The sequence below is a fragment of the Xyrauchen texanus genome, chromosome 41, assembly GCF_025860055.1.
Source record: "Xyrauchen texanus isolate HMW12.3.18 chromosome 41, RBS_HiC_50CHRs, whole genome shotgun sequence".
NCBI classification, from domain to species: Eukaryota; Metazoa; Chordata; class Actinopteri; order Cypriniformes; family Catostomidae; genus Xyrauchen; species Xyrauchen texanus.
Genome location: NC_068316.1, coordinates 2,701,309 through 2,713,406, shown reverse-complemented (window position 1 = coordinate 2,713,406; position 12,098 = coordinate 2,701,309). Strand labels below are relative to the sequence as shown.

The 12,098-nt window shown below is 37.9% G+C and overlaps 1 protein-coding gene across 4 annotated transcripts in view; it reads left to right on the top strand.

The window, feature by feature from the left end:
* LOC127634197 (SH3 and multiple ankyrin repeat domains protein 1) overlaps window positions 1–12,098 on the top strand; it is a 64,219-nt gene that overhangs the window by 25,252 nt on the left and 26,869 nt on the right. For all 4 annotated transcript variants that reach the window (XM_052113639.1, XM_052113641.1, XM_052113640.1 and 1 more), the window contains 7 exons: window positions 1,292–1,408; window positions 2,106–2,183; window positions 2,355–2,421; window positions 3,400–3,581; window positions 3,660–3,790; window positions 11,500–11,624; window positions 11,878–11,991. In XM_052113639.1, the coding sequence (XP_051969599.1) occupies window positions 1,292–1,408; window positions 2,106–2,183; window positions 2,355–2,421; window positions 3,400–3,581; window positions 3,660–3,790; window positions 11,500–11,624; window positions 11,878–11,991 (814 nt within the window). The remainder of the gene's footprint in view (window positions 1–1,291; window positions 1,409–2,105; window positions 2,184–2,354; window positions 2,422–3,399; window positions 3,582–3,659; window positions 3,791–11,499; window positions 11,625–11,877; window positions 11,992–12,098) is intronic.

Here is a 12,098-nt window from a genome sequence, read left to right as displayed (position 1 = left end):
AAGAAGGCAAAACACTATATTAAAAAACAAGAGGGATGTTGATTTGTGTAAATTGTTGTTATTTTGTGTTGTGGGATATTGTATGTAATTATCTGTTATATATAAATTCTGAAAGGGGTGCAAACTTTTACTGACCGATTCTGATATTTAGAGGCCTGGATGACTTATGGCCAATGTAATGCATATATATATATATACATACACTAGGGATGTCGTTTTAATGTGTTAATTCAGTGAGAATTATTATCTAAAAAATTATGTGTAAATTTTACGCACCACCTGTTTTCAGCATGGGGCAGTCAGCTAAACTCCAGCTGTATAGACCGCAAACAACACTCAGGCTTGTTTGACACTTGAGACAGCACAGGATGAGAACGTGTTCTTGCGTAAAAACCCTGTGTTAATGACGTGATATGCGTCTGATACATATGTATATTGACACATAATTAGAAAAGACCTTATTATACAGTAAATCTAATTCAGACTGTAGACCCATGATAGGCTTATGTTTACAAATATGGAAATATATAAACAAAAAGCCACTTTTTGTATTGTCTAATAAATGCTTTACTCATCTGCCACAATAACGTAATGCATTTTAATTATCAGAATTATAATTTTTATAATATATATATTATATCTAAAATTATTTCAATATAACAATAATTATTAGGGCTGTCGATTTAACATGTTAATTCAGTTAAATGTCCAAGTTCCCAAACCTAAAACATAGCAATGTGGCCTGGGTATCTCAACGAGTATTGATACTGACTATCACACCTGGAGTCGCAAATTTGAATCCAGGGTGTGCTGAGTGACTTCAGCCAGGTCTCCTAAGCAACCAAATTGGCCCGGTTGCTAGGGAGGGTAGAGTCACATGAGGTAACCTCCTCGTGGTGGTGATTAGTGGTTCTCGTTCTCAATGGGGCATGTGGTGAGTTGTGTGTGGATCGTGGAGAGTAGCATGAGCCTCCACATGCTATGAGTCTCCGCGGTGTCATGCACAACGAGTCACGTGATCAGATGCGCGGATTGACGTCTCAGAAGTGGAGGCAACTGAGACTCGTCCTACGCCACCCGGATTGAGGCGAGTAACCGTGCCACCACGAGGACCAACTAAGTACTGGGAATTGGGCCTTCCAAATTGGGGAGAAAAAGGGGATAAAAAACTACCAGAAGTGCTACCAGAAAGTCATTATTTCGTTTTTCCTGTCTTTGAATTCCTCATCTTTCCCAATGATATGGACAGTCCTTTTGTTCCTTAACCTCTGTGTTGTTCACTCATTCGCAGGCGTGCCAGCACGGATTTGCTCAACATTTAGAACATCTTCTTTTCTATGGTGCTGACACCACTTCGCAGAATGCATCAGGAAACACTGCCCTCCACATTTGTGCCCTTTATAACAAGGTGAAACTCTTACAGCAAACTGCTTAAGCAAAACAATGGTGCCATCTCCATTTAATGGCTAAGCTAGTGTAATGGTAGCCAGCTGGTAGGTAGCTGTGCAGTATGTAAATCTCCTGGCCACGAGACACACACTAGCGACTGATGCTAGGGGTTTTAGCCTTTAGCCTCCTCGTTAGCCCACCTGCCTCCCTTGCCAAAGACGCCAGTTCGAATCCCACTCGGAGTGGGTCGAGTAGGACTGGTTACAATCAGCTGGCTACCATTACACTCACCCCCTAAAGACCGGTCCTACTCGACCTATCCGGTCGAGTAGGACCGGATACAGTGGTGCCCTGACCCAGATGGGAGTGAGGTTTAGGGGGGTGAGTGTAATGGGAGCCAGCTTGGTAGGTAGCTGTACATTATGTAAACCTCACTTCTCTGGCCTCAAGAGGCACACTAGTGACTGATGCTAGGGGTTGTAGCCTTTAGCCTACTCGTTAGCGCCCGCCTCCCATGCCGAAGACCCCGGTTCGAATCTCACTCAGAGCGGGTCGATTAGGACTGGATACACTTGGTTTAACCTTGTTTTTTCTTGTATTGTCAAATAGTTTGATAAGGCAAGCATCATTGTTTCTATTACTCACACTTATGGACTTTATTTTAACAAGAGAAATTCAATTATTGCTGATGACTGGCGTCTCCTCTGTCCAATCAGGAGAGCTGTGTCCGGGTCCTCCTTTACCGTGGAGCCAATAAGTTGATAAAGAACAAACATGGCCAAACCCCTTTCCAGGTAACTGTGCTATAAATTTTAATAGGAGACTTGCATAACATAATCTTTCGTTTTTATACTAAACAGCTTTAGATAGTAGCTTTTTTGAATCTAGACTATGTGGCTGTTGTCATATTCTCAAATGAAAGATAATCGGAGAAAGTACGACAATGTTGTTGTTGTTTTTTTCAGGTCGCTGTGATGTCTGGCCATTTTGAACTTGGAGAAATCATAAAAAATCACAATGATGCAGATGTCGGTGAGTGTGCATCTGTAAAATGGGTTTGGGGTGGAGCTTGTTCATTTAATCCTGTCAATCACAATGTAGTGACATAAAAATGGCTGCTTATAAATTCTTCCAACATACCACCACTAACTGCACCTTAATGTCTTAATATTTATATCATATATTAAAGGAATCATTCAGCCAAAAATGACAATTCTGTCATGATTAAATGCACACTGAAATTTAAGTTGTTATTCACTGAAAATATTCCTCTCTGGCAAAGTTCTTAAATCTCATTCTTCATCCCGTGTATTCAACGTGTTATGACACATAAGAACAAATGACGGCAAATCTCCCGAAACGTAATAATACACCATCTGAATGCGACTGCCAATGAGATTTCAGAGCATTGACAGAGGAGAAGATTATCAGTGAATAATGGCTCGATTTTCAGTTTGTTCCTCACATAAAACTATTATATGTCTTCAGAAGACATGGAATATTGCGCATGAGTCATATGCACCACTTTTATGGTGATTTTTGGTCCTTTTTGAAGTTTGATAGACATCACTATGAACTGTCATTGTTTGGAAAAGAGCTGCGTGAAGATTCTTCAGAATTTCTCCTTTTGTCAGTTGAGGGCGCTATTGTGCTACTGTTGGATTTGACAGTCACAGGAACAAACAATGCTGCCTTTTGCTCGGTTTTGGTCTCAAAATGATCTTAAAAGGGTGGGGTTTTGGAATGTGGGGGCGTGGCTAAGTCAACAGCTCAGTCACGTGAAAGCTTCAGAATGCTAAAATGGCTTGATGACATGAGGGTGAGTAAATAATGACAACATTTTCTAAAAATATTCCTTATTTATAGAGGCAAAGCAAGCCAAATGTTTTACCTGTGCCACTCTCAAGGATTACATGAACAGCATTTGTCAAACGATCATGATTGGAGAAAGAAATGAAGATACTAAGAACCAGCTCTCCCTAATCTCCTCTCAAATCCTCTGTCCTCTAGTTCCATTTTTGGAAACTCCTAAATATGCCCCTCACTGTATGGACAGTGTGCCGAATCAAGCCCTCACAGCTGGCCTTCAACATCCGCACACGCTGCTCCGCGCCAAGAGCGAGAACACGATGACAACACTCACGGATTCTGTAGCTCCGCCCACCGCTGCTGCCAGCATGCCGCCTGCTCAGGTAGGGCCTAAAACCCTTAGTTGTCACCAAATCAATCATCAATCAGTTGTTTTTTCTATCTTTCTTTTTCTGTCTCAGACTCAGCGCCGGGCGTCTTTTGCTCTGAGGAGTTCCAGCAGTCCACGTGGAGCTCGGACACGTTCTCCATCTCGTGGGAGAGAGGGAGGAGACGTGGAGGAGAAACTGCAAAAGCAACGTGGGAGGCAAGGGTGAGTATAGTTGAATCGATGTATACGTGTGGGATCGGCTTTCATGAGACTGATCAATTGTCAGTGGCAACAGATAGGGACAAATATAAGTTCATTTCATGCTATTAAGAGCCCATAAAAAACAATCCATCGCAGGTAAGATATCTACAATAATATTATAAAATACTTGCAATTAATATTTCAAGTGTAAATGTTTTCTTTTTAATAAGCACTGTAATTTTTAAATGGCCGTCAATGGTGAAAATGTATTTTTGGCATCAAATGGTGCAGTTCCGGCATCTTCCAGCAGGGGCTAACGGGGACAAGCTAAATAAACGATTTCTGACCCCCTGATTTGCACCACCCGATTTACTAAAATTCACTTGCAAATCCGAGATATAAAGTAGCAAATGCAAGATATAAACTCGAAATTGCGACTTTATTTCTCGCTTCATATCTCAATATTTTCTCGCATTTGTGACTATTTCACATTTCTATCTAATAAAGTTGCAATAGCAAAATTTAAACTTGCAATTCTGAGATATAAAGTTACAGTTTCAAGATATGAACTTGCATATGCAACTTGGTTTTGGTTTATATAATTATACACTCACCTAAAGGATTATTAGGAACACCTGTTCAATTTCTCATTAATGCAATTATCTAATCAACCAATCACATGGCAGTTGCTTCAGTGCATTTAGGGGTGTGGTCCTGGTCAAGACAATCTCCTGAACTCCAAACTGAATGTCAGAATGGGAAAGAAAGGTGATTTAAGCAATTTTGAGTGTGGCATGGTTGTTGGTGCCAGACGGGCCGGTCTGAGTATTTCACAATCTGCTCAGTTACTGGGATTTTCACGCACAACCATTTCTAGGGTTTACAAAGAATGGTGTGAAAAGGGAAAAACATCCAGTATGCGGCAGTCCTGTGGGCTGAAAATGCCTTGTTGATGCTAGAGGTCAGAGGAGAATGGGCCGACTGATTCAAGCTGATAGAAGAGCAACTTTGCCTGAAATAACCACTCGTTACAACCGAGGTATGCAGCAAAGCATTTGTGAAGCCACAACACGCACAACCTTGAGGCGGATGGGCTACAACAGCAGAAGACCCCACCGGGTACCACTCATCTCCACTACAAATAGGAAAAAGAGGCTACAATTTGCAAGAGCTCACCAAAATTGGACAGTTGAAGACTGGAAAAATGTTGCCTGGTCTGATGAGTCTCGATTTCTGTGGAGACATTCAGATGGTAGAGTCAGAATTTGGTGTAAACAGAATGAGAACATGGATCCATCATGCCTTGTTACCACTGTGCAGGCTGGTGGTGGTGGTGTAATGGTGTGGGGGATGTTTTCTTGGCACACTTTAGGCCCCTTAGTGCCAATTGGGCATCGTTTAAATGCCACGGCCTACCTGAGCATTGTTTCTGACCATGTCCATCCCTTTATGGCCACCATGTACCCATCCTCTGATGGCTACTTCCAGCAGGATAATGCACCATGTCACAAAGCTCGAATCATTTCAAATTGGTTTCTTGAACATGACAATGAGTTCACTGTACTAAAATGGCCCCCACAGTCACCAGATCTCAACCCAATAGAGCATCTTTGGGATGTGGTGGAACGGGAGCTTCGTGCCCTGGATGTGCATCCCACAAATCTCCATCAACTGCAAGATGCTATCCTATCAATATGGGCCAACATTTCTAAAGAATGCTTTCAGCACCTTATTGAATCAATGCCACGTAGAATTAAGGCAGTTCTGAAGGCGAAAGGGGGTCTAACACAGTATTAGTATGTGTTCCTAATAATCCTTTAGGTGAGTGTATATATATATATCTTGCACTTGCGAGCAGGGGCGTAGGTATGATCTGAAAATGGGGGGATGGCACATTCAAAATCAGCCTCTCTTCACATTTCGCTAGTTTTCTAGAATATGTTTTGTGTTTTAAAATTATTTGATATAATTTGAAAGCATATCAGCTGAACTTTTAAAAAACATCTGTTTTGAGAAATAAAGTGGCAATTGTGAGATATAGGTCAATGAGAAGGTGATTGACTCTTTTAATGAACAATTTCACGAGCCGCCTCTTTGAGCGTTTTCATTCATTTTTCTACAAGTGGTCTGTCTCTTCCTCCTCACATTGTCATTGCTGGGGCGTAGCCGAAAAATCAATAATCAACCTCTCAACAGGCCTAATGCACTCTTAATCAGATGCAAAGCATGCAACGCAACTCCAGCAAGCATGCAGTTTTTTAAGCCAAGTTCAATCCTATGGAAATGAGAATCACCGCAGGGAATAATCAATTATTAAGGGATTCTCCAATGATGCCTCTGGGTTTTAACCCTCTGGGGTCTGAGGGAGTTTTGACATGTCTTGACATTTGTGCTTTTTTCAGTTGCTTAAAAACACAATAATGGCTAAAGTCTGATAACACTGCATTCAGCACAAACTGGGCTACAATAATATGTGAGCAACATGTGTGTACAGGTTTGTATTTTTGAGAAAATAATGTTTATGCATGGTTTTTGAAAAAAATTAATGTTTAAGTCATTGAAATAAGGTCATATAACACATAATAAATATTTGTCCACAAGACTTTTGAGAACTGGATCTTGTAGCCTAGAGGTTTTGCTACAAAATGAGGTGAAAAGCATCCTGATCACTCATTCATACAAAACAATACAGTTATTGAACTTTTGTAAAACACTTTTAGTGTTAGAAAGGTCATATGCGAGGAGGCGTGAACTATCATGAATACTGATTGTAATTCACACCTGAGGAGACAAAAGACCCCACCCCTGGGCCTGTCAATGAGGAATGTGACAGAAAGAGAATGAATGTGAGGAGACTTAATGATCAAAATCAAGTTTTAAGTTAAAAGAAGTAATCTGAAACTCTTTTTACAATTTGAGTGGTGGCGTCATAGTTGGCTAAAGCACATAACTGGTAATCAGAAGGTCACTGGTTTGATCCCCACAGGCACCACCATTGTGTCCTTGAGCAAGGCACTTAACTCCAGGTTGCTCCGGGGGAATTGTCCCTGTAATAAGTGCACTGTAAGTCGCTTTGGATAAAAGCATCTGCCAAATGTGTAAATGTAAATGTACAATTTAAAATAGTTTTCTATTTGAATATATTGTAAAATGCAATTTGTGATCCAAGCTGAATTTTCAGCATCATTACTGCAGTCTTCAGTGTCACATGATCCTTCAGAAATCATTATAATAGGCTGATTTTCTAACATGGGCATATTTAAAGTGCATTTTACTCATTTACACCTGAACAGATATTTGCAAGCACAAGCTTTGTTGATATAATGAGGCAGCATAAACACTAGATAAAATATATTATAAACATTCATATAATTTTATATCATATTACATATCATATTTATATCATACAGCATACAATTTAAATACCTGCTTTAGCCGAAACAGCATTTAAATGTAATTAAAACATATTTCAAATGTCAATACTCTGAATCCCGGCTGGGAAGTCTGGAAACAGTTCCACTAGTAAAATATGTACGTTTATATAAAATAGTCCCGTTTTCTTACACTTCAATATTTAGATTTCCACACTGGTAAACCGGCCTTTGGTGACTAAACAATGCTTTGCACACCGTTTATTAGGGTAAATGTCACAAAACCTGTCCAGAACATACAGTCTTTGGCCCATATTTCACCTTAATATCAATAGAAGGACATTTTCTTTTGCATTTGGCAGACACTTTTATCCAAAGCGACTTACAGTGCACTTATTACAGGGACAATCCCCCCCGGAGCAACCTGGAGTTAAGTGTCTTACTCAAGGACACAATGGTGGTGGCTGTGGGGATCGAACCAGCGACCTTCTGATTACCAGATTACCAGTTATGTGCTTTAGGCCACTATACCACCCATAAATAAGAAATAAACCCTTAATTAGAATAATTAAGTAAAAAGTAATCCTCAGTAATCCTGTAATATACTTTTATATATATATATATATATATATATATATACAGTATGATATTAAAATATACATACAGTATATATATATTTACACTGCAAGGTACTAACGTCACGGTACTATTCGTTGAACTGCCTCTCATTTATGATGATTTAAAACAGTAATTGTGTTACATTATATATTGTATAAAAGATGACTGTATCAAGAGTCTTATGGGAATCACTTACAGCAGTTATTGTGAATAATACTAATGCATTACGTTAATGATAATTTGCTTCAAAACAACGCCAACAAGACCCTTGTGGGTCAAATGTGTCTTATTTCATTTATTTATTTATTGAATTAATTTTGGGGTGAAATGTGACCTGGACATGTTTTCATGAGATGCAACAATGTACTGAATGTGCATTAGTTTATGGTATTTGAGACATCTTCTGCTCGATAGTGCACAAACATAATTATGGTGGTTGTGGCCGACTATTCCAGCACATCAGTGGGTGAACTTCGAGGAGAAATACGTCACTGCCACAATTTGAATGATATCAAAGACATACCATTAACTATATGGACAGATTTGGATTTTTTCAAGCCTTCAGGGTTGAATATATGCTAGACTCTTACCCGTACTGTTCTTGCGTTTGCTTTTAAATGTAAAACCGTCAGCATTGATTTCTGTTGCTTTCCTTATGATATGTTACAGAAGCTGTGACTCATTATTTTTCATGTCGTGATTTGCTCTCTTCGGCTTCCGGCCAAAGCTTCTCTGCCACACTGAGTTAATTCTTACTCATCCCCCTCCCCTTAAACAGAATCAAGCATTATACTATTATATGATGATTTTATGGAATCAAATGTAACACGCTGTCTTGTACTGTGTTTCGTTCAGACATAGCGGCTCAAAACAGTGAGCAGATGTTGACACTTGATCACTTTGTTTTGTCATGTGCTGAAACGATCAAGTGTAAATGCCCTACATGATGCATTTGAGATGGATAGGAGGTGATTTGAGATGTAAATGCATGTGATTTTTAGCACAGATACGTCAACTTTACTCTGTCCAAACAGAACTACATACGGCCCACCAGAAATGAGATTCTTTATCGAATGCACATATCAACATTTCGCTGCCAGCATATTATATCACGCGATTGGACTCTGTTATGCTACATGCATTAAGCTACAGAATAGTGGACTGAATATACAGTATATTTATTTGAGTACATTCACTGGTGAATAAAATAAGTACATTTGAGCCGGTGTTCTGAGCATGCACTGGCATGAATAATTAATGAGCTTGCATGGTTTCACTGTTTGCTAGTTTATTTACACCATTTTGTTTGTTTGTTAGTTTGGTGACTTCTTGTTTTGTGCAGTCTGAAGTTAATTTCCTACCCAAAATTACCCGTTCATGATATAAAAATATATCTGATATCTGTTGATTGTCACCGTCATCATGTTTTGTGCACCAAGTGTTGAGGTCAGCATGAGCAGCTTTACATCTTGTTTCTTTCGCCAGTCATTTACAAACTCTTTGATGCCGAGGACCTTCAAATATGTTGATCTACTTGCGAAGGACCCTGTTAAATAGTAAACATGATATTATAAAGACATGTTGTTTGCAGAATGAGACAATTGGCTTTTATTAGTGCCATTGGATTAAAGCAAAATTAATTATTACGATTTTATATGCAAAACATTGACTTTTTTATTCAGTTGACAGTGAGTCTGTTATTGTAATGTGAGATGTTTAAACATGAAGAGAAAGATTTTTTTTAATTCAGTTCAAATGTATTTGTATATTTGTGCTCTTTTCTCAATAGATGCTGTTTTTTTTTAATCCCCCAATTTGGAATGTCCAGTTCCCACTACTTATTAGGTCCTTGTGGTGGCGCGGTTACTCGCCTCAATCCGGGTGGCGGAGGTCTCAGTTGCCTCCACTTCTGAGACCGTCAATCCGCGCATCTTATCCCCTTTTCTCGTTGTGCATGACACCGCGGAGACTCACAGCATGTGGAGGCTCATGCTACTCTCCACGATCCACCCACAACTCACCACACGCCCCATTGAGAGCAAGAACCACTAATCACCACCACGAGGAGGTTACCCCATGTGACTATACCCTCCCTAGCAACCAGACCAATTTGGTTGCTACATTGAAAAGGGATAAATAAATAAATAAATAAAAATTGTTATTTACATCACATTCCTGCACCAAATCCTTGGAAGTCTTCTCAAAGACAAAGCCAATCCAAAGTTTTTTGTTGATGCATTGATTTTGCTACATATACTTACTACTTATCCACACTAAATGGTGGTTTACTCCACCAAAAACATTCCAAACGCTATCAATAACGGCATATAATATCAATAACCGCATATAATATCAATAACGGCATATAATATCAATAACCGCATATAATATCAATAACCGCATATAATATCAATAACGGCATATAATATCAATAACTGCATTATAATATCAATAACGGCATATAATATCAATAACTGCATTATAATATCAATAACCGCATATAATATCAATAACGGCATATAATATCAATAACGGCATATAATATCAATAACTGCATATAATATCAATAACGGCATATAATATCAATAACCGCATATAATATCAATAACGGCATATAATATCAATAACTGCATATAATATCAATAACTGCATTATAATATCAATAACGGCATATAATATCAATAACTGCATTATAATATCAATAACCGCATATAATATCAATAACTGCATTATAATATCAATAACCGCATATAATATCAATAACTGCATTATAATATCAATAACTGCATATAATATCAATAACTGCATTATAATATCAATAACGGCATATAATATCAATAACTGCATTATAATATCAATAACCGCATATAATATCAATAACTGCATTATAATATCAATAACGGCATATAATATCAATAACTGCATTATAATATCAATAACTGCATATAATATCAATAACTGCATATAATATCAATAACCTCATATAATATCAATAGCATATAATATCAATAACGCATATATCAATAACCTCATATAATATCAATAACTGCATATAATATCAATAACGGCATATAATATCAATAACGGCATATAATATCAATAACCTCATATAATATCAATAACTGCATATAATATCAATAACTGCATATAATATCTATAACTGCATATAATATCAATAACCTCATATAATATCAATAACGGCATATAATATCAATAACTGCATATAATATCAATAACCTCATATAATATCAATAACTGCATATAATATCAATAACGGCATATAATATCAATAACGGCATATAAATATCAATAACGGCATATAATATCAATAACTGCATATAATATCAATAACGGCATATAATATCAATAACTGCATATAATATCAATAACGGCATATAATATCAATAACGGCATATAAATATCAATAACGGCATATAATATCAATAACTGCATATAATATCAATAACGGCATATAATATCAATAACTGCATATAATATCAATAACGGCATATAATATCAATAACGGCATATAATATCAATAACCGCATATAATATCAATAACGGCATATAAATATCAATAACGGCATATAATATCAATAACGGCATATAAATATCAATAACGGCATATAATATCAATAACCGTATATAATATCAATAACCACATATAATACATGGCCTTAGAATGCTTTAACTACATGAGCACTTTGTGCTGTTTTGGTGTGTTTTTTTTGTGCACTACAGAGGGGGCGGAGGTCAGAGGAAGAGGCTGTACAGTGCGGTTCCGGGTCGCGTGTTTGTGGCGACACGTTCTCACTCAGCTCACGGCGAGCGTGAGATCACCCTCAGCAAAGGGGACAAGGTTAAAGGTCAGAAGTCACATATTTGTTTATTACTAGGGAAGGGTTAACGATGGTCGACTAGTCAGCCAACAACTGACCAGTCAACTAGTGAGGTCAACAAGTTTATCTAGAGTTTTTTAATATATATTTATAGTTGCGATATTCTTAGCGATGATGCTTAGATTAGCATGCTAACAGCTTGCTGTAAACATCCTTACCTTTAGCACAGATCTTTATGACAGTGTGTTAAAGATGTTTATTAAAGTGATGTTGTTGTCAGTGCTCAGTGTGGGTGAAGGGGGATTCTGGGAGGGGACAGTGAAGGGTCGCACAGGCTGGTTTCCTGCTGACTGTGTAGAAGAGGTGCTGCCCCAAAACCAGGAGCTGCAAACAGGTAGTGTACATACACAAACACATGATTATAGACAAAGCTCAACCCTAAAAACATTTAAAACTGAACAGAACAACTTAATTTAGTAACACTATAACTTTCATTAATTA